The 19,544-nt window shown below is 43.5% G+C and overlaps 1 protein-coding gene across 3 annotated transcripts; it reads right to left on the bottom strand.

The window, feature by feature from the left end:
* Positions 1-10,794: 10,794 nt before the first annotated feature.
* Positions 10,795-18,863, bottom strand: LOC112216903 (caprin-2). Of its 3 annotated transcripts, none has more exons than XM_024377047.1 (21): positions 18,675-18,863; positions 17,666-17,915; positions 17,490-17,552; positions 17,305-17,391; positions 16,481-16,716; positions 16,263-16,345; positions 15,974-16,114; positions 15,818-15,858; positions 15,448-15,681; positions 15,288-15,326; positions 15,067-15,213; positions 14,773-14,857; positions 14,628-14,680; positions 14,377-14,505; positions 14,144-14,263; positions 13,890-14,042; positions 13,598-13,751; positions 12,698-12,874; positions 12,392-12,432; positions 12,208-12,274; positions 10,795-12,123 (listed from the first exon to the last, which is right to left on the bottom strand). In XM_024377047.1, exons 2-21 carry the CDS (start codon positions 17,900-17,902, stop codon positions 11,543-11,545), a joined length of 2,868 nt encoding a protein of 955 aa, XP_024232815.1. In that variant the 5' UTR covers positions 17,903-17,915; positions 18,675-18,863; the 3' UTR covers positions 10,795-11,542. The 3 variants fall into 3 exon arrangements, with proteins under 3 accessions (XP_024232815.1, XP_024232814.1, XP_024232816.1); XM_024377046.2 differs by lacking the exon at positions 18,675-18,863 and adding an exon at positions 18,289-18,427; XM_024377048.2 differs by lacking the exon at positions 18,675-18,863 and adding an exon at positions 18,289-18,426 and having other exon boundaries at positions 12,761-12,874.
* Positions 18,864-19,544: the final 681 nt, after the last annotated feature.

Below are 19,544 nucleotides of genomic sequence, written 5' to 3'. Positions count from 1 at the left end.
GTGTTTAAAAATGTTCTTGTTATAACAATTCATTTCTCAAAATCACCAAACCTTCAAGAGAAATCGAATGAATGTCAATATTCAGGTGGTTTATGCCTACTGGTTGAAGACTCTTGCAATCATCTTACTCTAGAAAATATGATGTGTTTATGAGTTGCCTAGCATGTCCACAATACTAAAAAGTCAAAAATGATATTTGATTCCTGGAGCATTTCATATCCAATGCTTATTTGTATTTCTTATTCAAAACTGCCCACGAATGACTGAAAAAAATATTCAAAACAAAAATTTAAACGCAACATGTAGTGTTGGTCCTGTGTTTCATGAGCTGAAATAAAAGATTGCAGAAATGTTCCATATGCACAAAAAGCTTATTTCTCTCCAATTTTGTGCACAAATTTGTCCACCAGAGCTGTTGCCAGAGAATTTAATGTTAATTTCAATTCAACGCAATGGCTTTATTGGCATGGGAAACATATGTTAACATTGACAAAGCAAGTGGAGTAGATAATAAACAAAAGTGAAATAAACAATAAAAATTAACAGCAAACATTACGCTTACAGAAGTTTCTAAATAATAAAGACATTTGAAATGTTATTATGTGTCTATATACAGTGTGGTAATGATGTGCAAATAGTTAAAGCACAAAATAAGTAAATGTAACCAATGTGAAATGGCTAGCAAGTTAGTGGGGTGCACGCTAATAGTGTTTCAATCGGTGATGTCACTTGCACTGAGACCTTGAAGTAGTTGTTCCCCTTGCTCTGCAAGGGCTGTGGATTTTGTGGAACGATGGGTAACGATACTTCGAGGATGGCTGTTGTCGATGTGTGCAGAGGGTCCCTGGTTCAAGCCCAGGTATGGGCGAGGAGAGGGATGAAAGCTAAACTGTTACATTGGTGCCGTGACCCGGATCACTTGTTGCTGTGGAAAAGGGGGGTGAGTGTAACCGATGTGAAATGGTTAGCGGAGTGCACGCTAATAGCGTTTCAATTGGTGACGTCACTTGCTCTGAGATCTTGAAGTAGTTGTTCCCCTTGCTCTGCAAGGGCTGCGGCTTTTGTGAGCGATGGGTTACGATGCTTTGAGGGTGGCTGTTGTCAATGTGTGCAAAGGGTCCCTGGTTCGATCCCAGGTAGGGTCGAGGAGAGGGACGGAAGCTAAACTGTTACATAAACATAAATATTGGTTGTATTTACAATGATATTTGTTCTTCACTGGTTGCCCTTTTCTTGTGACAACAGGTTACAAATATTGCTGCTGTGATGGCACATTGTGGTATTTCACCCAGTAGATATAGGAGTTTATCAAAATTGGGTTTGTTTTCAAATTCTTTGTGGATCTGTGTTATCTGAGGGAAATATGTGTCTCTAGTATGGTCATACATTTGGCAGGAGGTTAGGAAGTGCAGCTCAGTTCCCACCTCATTTTGTGGGCAGTGTGCACATAGCCTGTCTTCTCTTGAGAGACAGGTCTGCCTACAGCGGCCTCTCAATAGCAAGGCTATGCACACTGAGTCTGTACATAGTCAAAGTTTTCTTTAGGTTTGGGTCAGTCACAGTGGTCAGGTATTCTGCCGCTGTGTACTCACTGTTTAGGGCCAAATAGCATTCAAGTTTGCTGTTTCTTTGTTAATTCTTTCCAATGTGTCAAGTAATAATCTTTTTGTTTTCTCATGATTTGGTTGGGTCTATTTTTTTTGCTGTCCTGGGGCAATGTAAGGTCTGTTTGTGAACAGAGCCCCAGGACCAGCTTGCTTAGGGGACTCTTCTCCAGACCTTACAACCATAAAAAGGCCATTCGGTTCTATAACTGATTCAAGTATTTTTAGCCAAATCCTAATTGGTATGTCGAATTTTATGTTCCTTTTTGATGGCATAGAATGCCCTTCTTGCCTTGTCTCTCAGCTCGTTGACAGCTTTGTGGAAGTTACCTGTGGCGCTGATGTTTAGGCCAAGGTATGTACTGTATAGTTTTTTGTTTGCTCTAGGGCAACGGTGTCTAGATGGAATTTATCTTTGGGGCCCTGGCGACTGGACCTTTTTGGGAACACCATTATTTTGTCTTACTGAGATTTACTGTCAGGGCCCAGGTCTGGCAGAATCTGTGCAGAAGATCTAGGTGCTGCTGTAGGCCCTCCTGGGTTGGAGACAGAAGCACCAGATCATCAGCAAATAGTAGACATTTGACTTCAGATTCTAGTAGCGTGAGGCCACCTACTGGAGACTGTGCTAGTGTCCTCGCCAATTTGCTGATATATATGTTAAAGAGGGTGGGGCTTAAGCTGCATTCCTGTCTCACCCCACGGCCCTTTGGAAAGAAATGTGTGTGATTTTTGCCAATTTTACACTTGTTTGTGTACATGGATTTTATAATGTCTTATGTTTTTCCCCCAACACCACTTTACATCAATTTGTATAGCAGACCCTCATGCCAAATTGAGTCAAAGGCTTTTTTGAAATCAACAAAGCATGAGAAGACTTTGCCTTTGTTTTGGTTTGTTTGCTTGTTTGTCAATTAGGGTGTGCAGGGTGAATACGTGGTCTGTCGTATGGTAATTTGGTAAAAAGCCAATTTGACAGTTGCTCAGTACATTGTTTTCACTGAGGAAGTGTACGAGTCTGCTGTTAATGATAATGCAGAGGATTTTCTCAAGGTTGCTGTTGACGCATATCCCACTGTAGTTATTGGGATCAAAATTTGTCGCCACTTTTGCGGATTGGGGTGATCAGTCCTATGTTCCAATAAGTGGGGAAGATGCCAGAGCTAAGGATGACGTTAAAGAGTTTAAGTATAGTCAATTGGAATTTGTTGTCTGTATATTTTATCATTTCATTGAGGATACCATCAACACCACAGGCCTTTTTGGGTTGGTTATATTTTGTCCTGTAGTTCATTCAATGTAATTGGAGAATCCAGTGGGTTCTAGTAATAGTAGTCTTTAATAGTTGATTCTAATATTTGTATTTGATCATGTGTATATTTTTACTGTTTGTTATAGGGCCAAAAATATTGACCCATACATCTCCACTTGGATAGATATCTCTGTGTTGTTTGGTTAGTGTTTTCCAATTTTCCCAGAAGTGGTTAGTCTATGGATTCTTCAATTACATTGAGCAGATCTCTGACATGCTGTTGCTTCTTTTTCCGTAGTGTATTTCTGTATTGTTTTAGTGATTCACCACAGTGAAGGCGTGGACTCAGGTTTTCTGGGTCTCTATGTTTTTGGTTAGATAGGTTTCTCAATTTCTTTCTTAGGTTTTTGCATTCTTCATCAAACCATTTGTCATTGTTGTTCATTTTCTTCAGTTTTCTGTTTGAAATGTTTAGATTTGATAGGGATGCCGAGAGGTCAAATATACGGTTTACATTTTCTAATGCCAAGTTTACACCTTCACTATTACAGTGGAACGTCTTGTCCAGGAAGTTGTCTAAAAGGGACTGAATTTGTTGCTGCCTAATCGTTTTTTGGTAGGTTTCCACACTACATTCCTTCCATCTATAGCATTTCTTAATATTATTCAGTTCCTTTGGCTTTGATGCCTCATGACTGAGTATTGCTCTGTTCAAGTAGACTGTGATTTTGCTGCGGTCTGATAGGGGTGTCAGTGGGCTGACTGTGAACGCTCAGAGACTCTGGATTGAGGTCAGTGATAAAGTATTCTACAGTACTACTGCCAAGAGATGAGCTATAGGTGTACCAACCATGGGTGTCCCCTCGAAGCCTACCATTGATTATGTACATACCCAGCGTGCGACAGAGCTGTCGGAGTTTGTGACCCGTTTTTGCTGTCATAGTTGTGCCTAGGGGGGCATATGGGGGAGGGTAATGCTGTCACCTACAGGCAGGTGTTTGTCCCCATGTGCTGTGGGTGTCAGGTTCTTGTCCGGTTCTGGCATTTAGGTCACTACAGACTAGTACATGTCCCTGGGCCTGGTAATTATTGATTTCCCCCTCCAGGATAAAGAAGATGTCTTCATTAATGTATGGGGATTCTAGTGGGGGGATATAGGTAGAACAAAAAACATGAGCTGGCGCACACCCAGAAAAATTTGTTTGTGTGGAGGTGCTGACTAAAGGCGAATAAACTATCAAAATAAGGAGAGTCGCACACTCCATATATAAACTCCCAGGTATTTATATAATTATAATAATTTAGTATTTACCAACGTTTCGGCATCACTGTGCCTTCTACAGGGTAATGTCATGAGTACTTGAACCAGGTTATGTAGACAAACAGTGCAATTAGTGCAACCAATGACAATAGTGAGGGGTGTGTCATAATGATTAAGTTAATTAGAATGAATTAGTGAAACTTTAAAAAAAATAGTTTATGGCATATTAAATATATTAGGCTATTATCATATAGAAACAGAATTGAATATTCTACATAATATTAGCATCAACATACACATCGATTAATTCAATTTCACATATTTGTTTTGCATTTCATTTGTTACATGTCATATTTTGGTTCAACCTTAATGTATAATAAGCATCATCAACAGAGGAAAAATATTAGGTGTACGCTAATAGGTTGTAGAAAGAATATATACATTTATAAGACTTGTTCATAAAATAAAGAATTGTTCTTAAGGCCATGAGATCAAAGTCAATATTCAGACCACTAGGGGTCAATGTTTTTAGATATTCAGTGAGCCTCCCTCTGTAGTAGTAGGATCTCCATGTTACCTCTCCTTGGTAGAGCAACATGCTCAATGCCTGTGTATTTGAGGATGGGATGGTTAGCTTCAACAAAGTGAGCTGCTACTGGATAGTCAATGTTTTTACACCTGATTGAGGTGGTGTTCAGCTATGCGTTGTTTTAACTGCATTTTCACTTGTCCTACGTAGGCTTTTCCACATGAAGAGGTGATGATCGATTACTCCCTTCGTCTTGCATGAGATGATACCCCTAACAGGGATTTTTCAACCTGTATGTGGTTGTCTGAAGGATGTTTTTAATTGTGCTGTGGCACTGTGCGCATGAACAGCATGTGTCGTTCCCATTTGGTGTCAAGAGTGCCTGAGTGGGCTTGTCAGATCTCACCAAGTTATCTCCAATATTGCGACCATGCTTCTAGACCACCAGTGGGGGTTCCTTGAAAAGGTGTGCGATTTTGTCTGATTGCAGAATATGCCAGTGCTTTTTCAGGATTTGCTTTCACTTTCTCTGAACCCTTGGTGTACTCAGTGCAAAAGACCGAAGCGTTGTTTTTCTTCCAAGTTTTAAGTCATTCTTAGTTTGAGATATTTGTCATTGCAGCATCAAGAGTTTTGTCCTTGTAGCCTCATTTTGAATTTAGCTGTTATTTTTTTTAGCATTGCTGTCAAAATCTGTCTGGTGGCCACAGAATGATTTAACCCTGCATAACTGGCTAGATGGTAGACCATTCTTGAGGGGAAGGGGATGCATACTATCCACAGAGACTGCAGTACCTTGCTGTAGGCTTTGTGTATTAGTCTGCCCATAATGCGTCACTCTTTGATGATCCATAAATCCAGGTAGTTTCTCACTCATCAATCTGCATGGTGAATTTGAGGTATTCAGAGCTCTCGTTTAGTCGAGTTTGGAATTAATTTAGTTCCTGCTGACTTCCTTCCCAGAGCACAAAGACAAAATGTACATAGCTACAAATCAGGGCACCCTCCCAAACGTTCCTGCTTACTGTAGGTCTGTCTGCTGCCTTTTCGTTGTCACAGCCTAAATGCCAATCACGAAATCGACTTTAGGACATGCAATAGGGACGGGAGTAACAACCTAACTTTATTGACAATATTGTACATAGAGATTATTTTCACAGTTTTATCAACTGAGCAGATAACGTTCTTGATCTCCAATATTGAGAGGCACTTCTTTAAAACATGCATCCAATCCCTTACTTAACTAGACCAATCACATGCTTCAATGTGCCGTGGTTCACAGTGCTGTGGCAAGACAGGAAAATGATGAGGTTACGCACGTGATAAATTGCAGGCTCAGATTTAAAAAAGATTGGCGTGCAGAAGAAAAGTTTACGCGCCGACTTTATAAAATGGACGAATTAGTTAAATAAAAGTAGTACTTTTCAAAGCGTGAGATAAGGCGAGTGCGTGAGAAGAGGGTCAAATGCGTGTCACTGCCAATGCGTAGTTGGCTGGTCTGCATTTAGCAAACAATCCTGTGCCCTCAGTCAACACGTAGTTTTCAGCTTTAAAAGTGCTAAGTTCTGTAAACGCAAAATGTGTAGAACAGCATGAGATGAGCTATAGAACTGCACATTTATTTTATGTTTCCCCTGCATCATTCTCAGCCTTTATTCAACATTCTATTCTGACATGTAGAGTTCGAGAGAACTTTCCTGACTCAAAAGTAGAATTTAATGCAATTTAACGTTGAACTTCCAGTCAATGCTCAGCCCTACTTATAAGTAGGCCACACTCACTATACTTTTAGTGAGGCCATTTGAGCAAGTAGTACTATAATGTATTTAGTACAAATAAAGTTGATCGAAAATAACATTGGTAGCCTTCACAAAACATTTTATTAGGATATTTTAGTCCTCAATGGGACTGTTGGTGTATACAGACTCAACTTTCAAGAGTCCATAACATTAAAATACATTAAAACAGTTGACAGCGTGGTCCTTAGGGAACCGATATTTACATGCCTGTAAAACAGAATGGTGGGGGGGGGGGTTACTATTACACTTTAGCATAACAGCATATAATCATAGTCATTGTGTTTCTGGTTGTAATGTACACAACCTGTACGTACCATACTCGATAGGTGACCTGCCTGGCGAGTATGCAGGCCATGGAAGAACTGCCTCCAGGAATTGTGTACAGATCCTTACGACATGGAGCAGTGCATTAGCATGCTGAAACGTGAGGAGATTACAGCGGAAGAATGGCACGACAACGGGCCTCAGGAATTCGTCACGGTATGTCTGTGCAGTAACACTGTCATCGATTAAATGCAATTGTGTTTGTTGTCCGTAGTTTATGCCTGCCCATACCATAATACCACCGCGACCATGGGACACTGTTCACTACGTTGACATCAGCAAACCACTTTCCCACTCTACGCCATACACGTGGTCTGCAGTTGTGAGTCGGGTTGGATGTACTGCCAAACCCCCTAAAACGGCGTTGGAAGCGATATATGTACACAGGTGTAACTGTTTAATGATGTATGGTTAAGAAATGACACAGCTGCACCTGTGTATTGATCATGCTGTTTAATCATTTTATTGATATGCCACACCTGTCAGGTGGATGGATTATCATGGGAAATGCTCAATAACAGGGATGTAAAACACATTTGTGACCCAGTGTACATACATTTAAAACGTCACACAGCCTACATATCAGCGTATACACACTAAATATCTAAGTCAAATAGGGGAGCAGTATTGTGTAATTTGGTGTTGCTTTATCTGTTTTAAAAAAAACAGATTTGCTGCCCACTTCTGAGATGAAACGGAGTTCCTTGCAATGATGGCTCTATATAATACTGTACGTTTTCTTGAATTTGGTGGCATGTCTGGTGGGGTAAGTGTGTGTCAGACCTGTGTGTAAGTTGACTATGCGAACAATTTTGAATATAACACTCCCAATTGAAAGAAAAGTGATGCAGTCAATGTCTACTCTACCTTTAGCCAAGAGAGACTGGCATGCATAGTATTGATATTAACCCTCTGATTACACTGAAGAGCAAAACGTGCCTCTGACCATATAACTGGGCAATAATCAAGATAAGATTCAATTAGATCCTGCAAGGACTTGCTTTGTGGAGTGTGGTGTCATAAAAGAAGAGCATCTATAATCACAGACAGACCTCTCCCCATCTTTACAGCCATTGAATCAATATGTTTTGACCATGACAGTTTATTAATGATCAGATTCAATGAGGTCTAGAATTTAGGGAATGATTTGTACCAAATACAATGCTCTTAGATGTTCCAGACTAGTTGATTACTGGTCACCCATTCTAAAACGGACTAAAACGCTTTGTTTAGGGTTGCAGTGATTTCACTAGCTGTGGATGTGTAACCTTTTATTTAACTAGGCAAGTCAAGTTGAGCATATAGGATTGAATCATCAGTGTACATAGACACACAGGCTTTGTTTAATGCCAGATCATTAGTAAAAATAGAAGAGTAGAGGGCACACCACACTTGACATGTTTAATAACATCTGAATCCATGATATGGCAGAGGTTGAAAAGCCATACGTTTTTTTTAACACGTGGTCAATAATATCAAAAGGCTGCACTGAAATCTAACAGCACAGCTCCCACAATCTCCCCAATTTTGTGACATCCAATTGCGATCGCAACTCCCCAACAAGGTCGGGAGAGGCGAAGGTCGAGTCATGCTCGCTCTTTTAACCCCCGCCCGCTTAACCCGGAAGCCAGCCACACCAATGTGTTGGAGGAAACACAGTTCAACTGATGACCAAAGTCAGCCTGCAGGCGCCTGGCCCGCCGCAACGAGTACCCAGAGCGCGATGTTTGGCTCCCCTGCCTTTGACAAAGTGGGCACTGCCTATCAAAGGGCGGCATCAGCAATCACGTAAAAAGTCCATATGCCACTGGTTAGGAGAAATTGTCATTGTTTTGGGGCAGAATTGTGAGGTTTTCTGTGTTTGAGGTGAGTCTTGGTCAGTTTAGCTCAGAATAGGCCGCCCCTGTCAATCTGCAGGGACAAAATGGGCCAAAATACCAGCAACAGTGTGTGAAAACCTTGTGAAGACTTACAGAAAACATTTGACCTCTGTCATTGCCAACAAAGGGTATATAACAAAGTATTGAGATAAACATTTGTTATTGACCAAATACTTATTTTCCACCACAATTTGCAAATAAATTCATAAAAAATCCTACAATGTGATTTTCTGGATTTTTTCCCCTCATTTTGTCTGTCATAGTTGAAGTGTACCTATGATGAAAATTACAGGCCTCTCTCATCTTTTTAAGTGGGAGAACTTGCACAATTGGTGGCTGACTAAATCCCTTTTTTCCCCCACTGTAGGTGCAACCTCAGATAGTGCCAAACACCAACCCCACACATCCTGTGCCAGGACTTGGCCTCCAGTATAAAGAACTTGTTGTTTTGTTCAGTACTAAGAACACAAAAGGACATTTTTCATTACTTAGTCTCCACCTTGCTAAAAAAAGAAACAAGGGGAGAGGATAATCTCCCCCAAGGCCCAAGGAGAGACTGACGCACAGACATTGTGGAGACAAGTGATTGGTTCCCCATTACTCACACCATCCCTTCACATGGTTTATATTAGATACATATTCACCTATGGAAACAATGTTCCCTTCTGACCTCCTTTGTCCTATTCTCTTTCTGATATTCTGTATAGCAACAGGGACTTGTGACTGAGGCCCATATGAGGAAGTGCAGCTGCCAACACCAGAATCCGAAGGGAGACATTCGATTAACGAGATCAACAGTTCAATTATATAAGCATATTCTGCAGATCAGACATGTTACTTAACTAATTCTCTGCTTAGACTTTGCTGACGACTGGCAGATTTTTCAATCCCTGGATAGGTATTTTATGTATCAGCATGCCACATTTTGGGCAAGTTCCTCTGCCCAGATGTTGCTGACGCATGCCAGATCTTACAACACCTGGATAGGTATTTTACGTATCAGGTAACCACGTTACAGCAATCTGTCCGTCGATAGCACAGTCGATGACGTGGCGTGCAACCATTGTTTGATGCATGCAACCTCTAAGCAGGGGAACGCCACCTATATGTTATGCAGCGTTTCTAACCAAGTGGGAAGGCGGTAACTACCAGTTGGATGCATTCATGTGCTTTGAACTCGTTGAGAAACACCGATTGGCTAATGGCAAACCATAAACTAAAAGTACAGTGATCATGCTAGTGAACAAATTTGTTAACAATTGCATTTTATGTTTTGTTATATTTAACTGCCAAAAATGTTAGAGGTAATTTCCTTAGTCTGGAATGCAACTTTTATCTGAGCAGGGAAACACCAACATTTGAGATGCATTATTCTCAAGTAGAAGTGCATCACATTATTCATACCCTATAAAATGTGATTTAGTATTAAATACAATGTACTCAACACCATATAAATGCACTGAAAGACAGATGATCCATTAACCAGATACTCAAAGTGGCCACTCTAACAGAAAGTGTCATAAAGGGAAGGCAGTTGAGAGGCGGCAAGATCACATGGGACCAGTCTAGCCAATGAGAGGGCAGATGTGTGTGAACAGGCACACTCAACATTTGACACTCATTGACCGCCATACAATAACTTGTTGCTTGGTGAGCATAACATTTTTAGAAATTCATGTTGCAGAAGACAGATTTTGGGACCAGTTGTCTTGGTCACTTGGCCTCTTTCTCTGCTGTACTGAAAGAGTTCAAAGCATGGGATATGCTAGTGACGTTACACACGTGCGGTATTTCTTACCATTTGCTAGTATCCTTCTGTCACTAGCCTAATATTTTACATTTAAGTGTAATTATACCTGTAGGAATAGCCAACTACTCAGACAGTAATAAATTCACTGTGATCTGTAGGCTGAGATGCTACTGTGAAGTGACATTTCAAACCATACAGAGATGACATATCCTTTGGAAAAACTAATTCACTCCTTTCCGCATGGACTGTACATTAAGATGCAGAACTGTACAGCATCTAAAATGCATTTATAGTGAGATACAATGCCATAGCCTACTGCTAACTAAATGGATGGACCAACCACTACAAGTGAAGAGGTAGTGCCATGCAAAAACAGAAGGCAACTTAAACTGCTGAAACATTGTTTTATTCAGGCACATAAGGATCACATCTCCATAGACAATATGGCCTTTAGTGTTCAGAATCAGACACCCCGAACCATTTTACCCCGATCACCCCACACAGCAAGGCAGCACAGAATGCATTTAAAGTGCTTAGCATTGTCAAGTACAGTCCATTATAATTCATATTTCACCAACCATACATTAGCCATTCAATGAATTTACCCAGTCATTCAGAAACAAAGAAAATAATTCATAACTTTTCATTTAAGGTCTTAGAGACCTGACACATTGTAACTAAAGCGGACCTGCTACTAGAACTAAAATTGTGACACCGAATGCAGCAGCAGCAGTGTATAGTAGAGGCAGCTTTCTGAGTGAATGTGTAACTATTCACAATCTAACAGTTTGTCAGAAAATGGAGTGTCGGTCTCTAAGCACCACAACCAAAAACCACGTTTATGGGAAAATGCTCACACTATGGGTCATGAAAGGTCAAACCAGGAATTCTTCCCCTCAACCCCTTAGTGACCTAGAAGTTGGTGGTTGCAATTTATAGGGTAAACAAAAGGGTGATCCTGAAAGGTTTGAACATTGAACACACCCCATACAATCTAGGACTGGGGTAGGCAATGAACCCAGCACTGGGTGGATATGCAGTCTGCCACATAAAATGGAAAATGTCAGTTTCTCCTTTTAAGTGCAAAGCAATAGTCTCTCCTCCACCTGTATCCTCCATGTTGGCTCAAGACGCCACAATAGCTCAGTCCTGGTAGAGCAGGAAGCCAGAGAATGTGCTGTACTTCCAGCTGCTGCCATAGATGGATCCGCGGTGCAGCCGCAGCCACACCTGGTCTCCCTGGTACAGCTGCAGGATGGAGTGGTTGCTGGCCGTCTCGTGGTCCGGAGCCCCGTCGTTGGCATACGCAGACACCATCACCTCGTCGTTGCGCATCAGGTTGACGTAGAGTGGCACGTTGACCGCCAGCTTGAGGATGTGGAAGAGGAAGACGTAGGTGCCGTTGGCTGGGCAGATGAAACGACCCATGTTGGTGTTGAACATCTCGCCCAGGTTGCTGTGGAGCTGGTCAAAGGTGATGGGCTGGTCCAGGGTGCCCGGGGTGTAGTTGGCTGTGCGGGCTGCTGTGAAGGCCACGCGGAGGGGCTGGGGATGCTGGGGGAGCGGGTACATGGGTACGTGCATCAGGGTGTGGGGGGCATGAGGGGTCACCTGGGGGGTGAGGTCCATGCCAACACCCTGCAGCGAGTCGCCGTGGGCGGAGTCCACCAGGGAGTAGTTGCCCTCCCGGTCTGGGCTGCTCACCTGGGAGGAGTCACTCCAACCTGTTGCAGAGGACCAATCAAAAGCCAGTTACCTAAGCTCCAAAATACCCAACCTATCAAGCCAGAAGAATGACGTGAACTTACCACTATTATTGTGCCTTTGTCCTGCATTGCCTCCACCACGCCTGTAGTTGTGCTGGTAGCCAGTGTCCTAATGGTGAAGAACACCATTACACAAGTCAAAACCTCAACATATCACTTCAGCAATCTATACTAATGTACATACAATATCAGATTGTGCGCACAGAGTCGGGAAGCAGTGTCTTACCCGAGCGCTGTACAGGTGAGCCTGGGGGATGAAGCTTCCTCCTGGGTAGAACAGACCAGCCAGAAACCCATCAAACCCAAGGGGAAGGGGACAGATACAAATTGGGTTGTGAAGGCTAACTCAAAACCTCGTAATATTAAGAGAAGGTCATGTGGAAACTGTTGTGAGGGAACAGAGTTTACTTGATCCAATCCATTAAGGTTTAGAAGCTCAATCTGAATCAGTAGCAGACATGCATACGCAGAAGATAGAGTGAAAGGATGAAAGACGGGATTGAGGGATGGGAGAAGACAAGAGGATAAATACCTCTGTGCCCACCAGAAGAGCGAAAGTAGGAGTGTGCCAGCCCCTTGCCACCACGTGCAATACCTCTAACAGATCCTCTGTAGTATGATTGGTCAGAACGGCCCATGGTGCCACCTGATTGGCTAGGGGACAGGAAGATCTGCCCACCACTACCCACCAGACATTCAGACTGGTTCACTGCCCAAGGGAGAGAAATAAGAGTAGATTTGGTCATATTCATTAAGAAGAGAACAGACAAACAAGGGGTGTATTCATTACGTCTTGGAAACCGTTTACCAATATAAGAACAGGGAGGGACCCAACAAAGTCCAATAGAAACATATTTCATGCGTATTGAATACACCCCTGGTCTTTTTATTTAGCCGTTATTTTACCAGGTAAGTTGGCTGATAACGCATTCTCATTTACAGCAACGACCTGGGGAATAGTTACAGGGGAGAGGGATGAATGAGCCAATTGTAACCTGGGGATTATTAGGTGACCATGATGGTTTGAGGGCCAGATCAGGAATTTAGCCAAGACACCGGGGTTAACACCCCAACTCTTACGATAAGTGCCATGGGATCTTTAATGACCTCAGTCAGGACACCCGTTTAACGTCCCATCCGAAAGACGGCAGCACCCTACACAGGGCAGTGTCCCCAATCACTGCCCTGGGGCATTGGGATATTTTTTTTAAACCAGAGGAAAGAGTGCCTCCTACTGGCCCTCCAACACCACTTCCAGCAGCATCTGGTCTCCCATACAGGAATTGACCAGGACCAACCCAGCTTAGCTTCAGAAGCAAGCCAGCAGTGGTATGCAGGGTGGTATGCTGCTGACTTGCCCAATAAACGAATTTGAGTTTTCGTTACAAAACTTTTTCGATTCCCTGCCCTAATGAACACAACTCTGGCATACCCGACTGTAGGTGTTCGTCCTCCAGGGGAGCAAAATCCGGTGGGGTCTGGGTGCTGGTGGTGACATAGCACAGGTCGTTGCCGGAGTCCGAATAGGGGATAATATCAGATTTAAAGTCTCCAGTCGGAAGTAAGGGGGCATTCACCTTGAATACCTTCAGAGACAAAACAGACCCAAGACTCATACTAAAATGTCCCTCAAAGACTACCTGGGAGTGTATTTTATGGGTATTCAGACTAAAGCCTGTTGCCCATTCTATGAACACGTTAAAAGTATGGTAGGGTAGACTTACCGAATGCATGGTCTGGAAGGGAACAGAGGGGGCCATGCTGAGTGTACGTCTGCTGGGAGGGGTAGAAAACAGCTGCCCCTGGGTGGGGGTTGGTGTACAAGGAGGCACCACCCCGTTACAGGGGGATTGCTTCCCAGATTCAGAGATGGGAGTCTGGGTACAGATAGGGAACACTGTCAAGGGAGACTTAAACAAAATCAGAATAGTAAGCACTTTAGACTTGCTGCTGATGTTAAAGGAATGAGTCGTTTTACCCGAGCAGAGGTCTTCTCGTCCAGGGTGATGGAGATGGAGGACTCCCTACGGTAGAAGGGAGGAGGAGCTGTAGGAGAGGGGCAGGCAGTCTCACTCTCAGACAGCAGCAGACATGGATCCTGGAGAGGACAACCATTGCGCTTTATAAAAGGCTTCATAACAATTGTGGATCTCAAAGAAGAAAATGTCATTGTTTTAATGGGTCTCATTTAACAGATAGGAGAGTTCTTACAATGGCTATGACGTGAGTCAGGTCCTCTGTAGTCAGGTCCAGGTCACAGCTCTGTAGACAACCCCCGTCTCCATTGGTCATATTGGGTTCGTCATCAACAGGGAGGAGTTTAGAAGGCAATGGAGTGGACTGAGGACAAAAATATTAATCTTAAAATACTTACTCCAACAGTCAAAAGCTTAAATAACTGAGCCCTGGTCAAACTTTGTGTACTGGAATAGGGTGCCATTGCACACATCTCCAGATCTTACATGCAATGTTTTGGGGAGATGGTCCACTGGGCTTCTCCTTGACTCTCTCTGTACTGTTGAGATTAAGAGGTAAACCATCTGTTAAGTATTGACTGTTCTGCTAGAAGTCAGCCACTTAAATACCAACTTTGTTGTGGTAGGCTACCGAGTGGAGAGGGGGATCCAGAGGCATGCCGGCCCAGTCTAGGATGGCCGTTAGTGGGCGATCCTTCTCCATCCAGAAGAGAATCCTGGAGACAGGGTTTAATCCAGCATTATTATTATTATTATTTATTAGACACCCAACAAAACAGACTTCAACATTGAGGGACTACATGGACTTAACCAATAAGGAACTTTTATTTTTCGCGCAGTGCCCCGTGTTAAACCCGACCCAGGTGGAACATTGGAAATGATCCATGACTTTTCACCTGGAAGTGATCTTTGAGCAGTACTGTACCTGCATGAAGCTGAAGGAGCCTCTGATCTTGGTCATCAGGTCCTCCAGCTGCTGCTTGCGCAAGATGGGGTCCTTGGGCAGGATGGGGTCCTTGGGCAAGGAAGACTGGGAGTTGAACACCTCCACAGGGGTGTCCACACAAAGTGCCTGATGGAAATTACAATGTGATGGAGTAGTATGGACAGGTCCATCAAACCTAAGAGATTCAAGAGTCTACTCACAGCTGTGGTGTCCCGCTCCCTTTTAGACTTTGCTCTTCTCTGGGGAAACAGAGTCATTGAGTTGCATGAATGATCAGCTAGCCCAATCTTGCCCCATTAGAGGTCACAACTAGTCTCAAGTTCCAACTGCCCTGAGAGTTCAGGTATAAGAATATCTCACCTGTTTGGGTTCAGCATTTTCTTTCTTGGTAGTAACCGGCACTTTGGAGATGAACACAGCCGCCCCTCTCCATGGTTTCTGGATTACAGGCTGAGTGGAGTCAGACTCCATATCCCACGAGTCCGGAGGCTCCTGTTCCTTCATGGCCTGGAACTCAGCCTTCCAGTTCGGAGTAACGGGAGTGTCTCGACACCCATTGGGGTCTGTGTCAGGCAGGTAGTGTCTGTTAAGAAACTGGCATCACCCACAGACTATCACCACAACAGTACAATATCCACAGTGCATTCAGGTAAATAGCTTAAGGAGACCGCTGGTTGAACGTTGAAAAAGTAGTGGCACACAACTCGCAGGAAATGTTAGCGGTTCTTACCTCTCTGCTAGGCACGTCTTTTTTGTTTGACATCATTAGGGCTGCAAGGCAAAATAACACCCAGCTAAATGACAAAATGTTGTATACATTCATTGTTCTACACCCAGTCTGATAAGTGGCTTTTCAATAAGAATCATTGCACTGTTGTAGACTTACTAGAGAGGCTGGCTGTTTCAGACACCGTCTTCTTGGTCATGGGATCCTCCACTTCCTTGGGACTCTTGCTCGGAGGCGGCGGTACACAATCAAAGTATCCGCAATCCATCAGCTTCGCCAACTTGGCCTTCAGGACCTTGTCTGGAAACATGTAAAGGCATGCATTTTAAACACGGCAGCTAAAGTAGTTCAGCAAATGGCAGATAAAGTTGAGGATACCAGTTATAGTAAATAGAGTATCTGTGCAGGTGTGTAAAAAAGGTACAGGACAGGTAGTGTTTAAACTCACAGGTGGTTCCGGCTACAGCTTTATTAGTCCCCTCCAGCAGGTCCAGGTAGACCAGGGCTGCGCTCTCCATCTGCTCCTCCAAACTGGGACACAGTAGAAGGGGATCAGACTAGTCTTCAATCAACACAGACGTGTGAGATTGCGTTTCATAGTAACTTATGCTGTTGTCCCTCAAGTCCAACAGAATGTGTGTGTGGTGCACATCTATTCCCCAGTACCTCACATTGTTGTCCCTCTTCACCCCCAGTAGTTCAGCGAGCTCAAGCAGGCTTTGTAGCTCTGTAACCTGGAGCTGGGGGTTGCGGGCAGAGAGGAGGTCCTTCCTGATGTGCTCGTGCTGCAGCAGGGTCTGCAGGAGGAACTTAACCTGCAGCACTACACACAGCCTCCTCTTCTCTACCTCCTGCTTGGCCATCTGCTCCTTCCTCAACGCCTTCTTCTGGGCCTTTAGCAGCTAAAGGGGGATGGTTAGATAGATTCTATGGACCAATCCCCAAAAAACTCCTACACCTAATCAATAGACCTAGGCCAATCGACTGGCTGTTGTGGATTTCAAATGTCTGGATGGGTGCAAGATGAAGTTCATTATGTTGTCTTGCAAAATTACAAGATGATTCATCATGAATCTGGACCCCCCCCAAAAAAGGTGATCTGTTGACCAGATAATAGTTCTACATTACTGACACTATCTGACCATGTACTTAGAAGCAGGGAAAGTCAAAACTAACCACGAAAGCAATCAAGGCATTCAAGCAGCCGAATGGAACAGCAGTGTTCTAACTCCCAACTCAGCTCTGCAATGGGCTGTAGCCTCCAGTATACAATCCATTGACGAGGCTGGACTCCAATCCAATACGTCATACCCTTTCTACCCTCATCGACCTATTCTCAGACGCTCTAAATGAACGGAGAAGCGTTATTCAGACTACGCATAAGAAATTACACACGGTCTACCAAAAAGAAAGCATGCGGAGCTGCTCTGCCCACCCCCAATCATACACACAGCAGCACTATGATAAGATTGGCTAACAGAGATCCTTACTTCCTGTGTTAGGCCCCCCAGGGTCTTGTGCAGCTCCTGGGCAAACTGCAGGTTGTGGATCACTTCGTCATACTTCTCCACTGCATCCTGACAGATGAGAGTTCAAAAGACAAGGCAACATCTCAATCGTCTGGTTGAAAGAAGTGTACTGCTTTTATTACCACAGTTGGAAATCCTGTTCTTACTATCTGGTCTTGATTGAGTGATTCCCCGTGTTTCAAACGCTTCCTGTAGTCTTCCAATTTAATCTGTGGATACAAACACTTACGGTAACACGCAGGAAACACTGAAAGGAACGGTAACTTCTCCTCCTACTCAAACACCCACCAAACACCTAATCTTGTCAAGTCCTCCATCCTACCTTCTTTTTCTCCAGGTTGCGGATCTTGTGCTTGAGGCAGATGAGGCCGTCCTCGATGTAACTCTCGTAGCCCTGGTAGTTGGGGATGGAGGTTCCCAGTGCTAGCTGGAGAGGACTCAGCCCACCATGGGAGCCCATCTTGGGGCTACCTGCCTTCGGGCTCCCCTGCCTCCCCTTCTCGGAGCACTCAGGTGAAGGAGACGCATCCCGGGCTGGGGATGGAGACAGCTGCACCATGTTCAAATCCTCGCTGGAGGGGGTTCAAGACAGAACAGGTAATGGTCATGACTGGTGTCCATAGGATGAAAATGTTGGCCATGAAATGTGTTGCTTTAATGGGCCAATTTAATTTCTAGCAGAAAGGATGTCTCCCCCCACTATGAGTTTCCATAAATGTGCGAATGTTCTAGTAACGCGCTAGCCTCAACCGCCTCTGGGTGATTGCCAAACCGGTGATAGTGCATTTTTGGCCATTGCACAATCGGTGTGATTACGTACGGTGTTGATGGATTTTATTAATTAGAGAAACGGGAAACAGAAGATAGAAATCACATAGCACGCGACAACGTTAAACAAATCATTAAAACAATTGTTATTATTTCAAATTATTCCCAAACACATACCCAATGTGTGCGCATTTAGTGTCGCCGACGGGATTCATCTCATGCTTAAAGTTGTGTATTTTTTTAAACGTTGTTTGGGAATCAGGCGTGGATGTTCATTATGTAATCTTATTAAACGCTTCCATCTTAATCCGTATCACATTCTTCAGACCCGCCGTGCCCGCATCTCTTCTTCAAAAGCCTACTCTCTCTACAGAGCACAGACGCCCCAAACACATCCCAAACCAAAATTATAAGAATGAACAGCAACTCGAATACTGCATTTCTTAACCATTCATTATACAACTAGTATGGAGTTCTTGAAAAATGTGTAAACATACATTGAAAACCCGTGTCGTCATTCTTGACAAAAAACAAGTGCCACGTTTAGAAAACAGCTGACTAACCTCGTGGCTGGTTGTGTGTGTTGAAAATGCTGTTGCTGCAAATCCCGACGCTTGCTATCCAAACACCAAATAAAGTACTGGTAGCCCTCTCTAACCCGTCCAAACAGTGATGTTAGTTTACAGAGGGAAACGAGTGCGAACTCATACCTTTATATAGGCCTACCTTTCTACCCCCAAACATTGAGAGAGTTCGATTAAACCTAATTGCACCGGGCTATGGCCCGTGACATAAATTGGCAAAAGCGGGGAGGGAGGAGCGACCTTCTCAAATCGATCAGTAATCTGTGCCGCTCGGTCTTGTTGTCAAGAAGGCAGCATACATAGTTCAAAAACATAAATATATTTTCCATAAAATATATGTTGGAATTTTCAAATGTGTTTTATGTGGAAAGGCAGATAAAGCCTTTTTATCAAACGCGTTTATGCAACAACAACAAAATAAACTACTTTTGCATGTGAAAACAGAATCATGCTCATTAAGCCTTCTCCATCTGCTTAACCTACATCACTTTTATTTTGAGCCCACTTCGCTGTCGGCCAAAATGGGGGACCTGGCTCACGCCTGGGAGGTAGTCTCGTTCCAAAACGTAAACAAACAAACTCGGTTCCAGGGCATTAATCGAATTCCCACATTTGGACTGCTGGGGCACAGAAAATCGACGTGACGTCGTATAGCACCTGCTTTGCAAGCGCATCCACCTCCAATCCCAATTTAGGGCTGGGCGGTAAATCGTGTAAACTATATTTTTAATTTACTATGTACCTAGTAGGCGACACCGGTAATTCATCCACGGACCGGTTTGGGTTTTTATAATGTTAATGTTTAGTTTGTTAAATGTCAAAAATGTGTAATGGAAGTAAAACAATTAT

This window comes from Oncorhynchus tshawytscha, linkage group LG17 (genome assembly GCF_018296145.1).
Source record: "Oncorhynchus tshawytscha isolate Ot180627B linkage group LG17, Otsh_v2.0, whole genome shotgun sequence".
NCBI lineage: Eukaryota > Metazoa > Chordata > Actinopteri > Salmoniformes > Salmonidae > Oncorhynchus > Oncorhynchus tshawytscha.
Note: the sequence above shows the minus strand (reverse complement) of the source record. Positions and strands in the feature narration are given on the sequence as shown.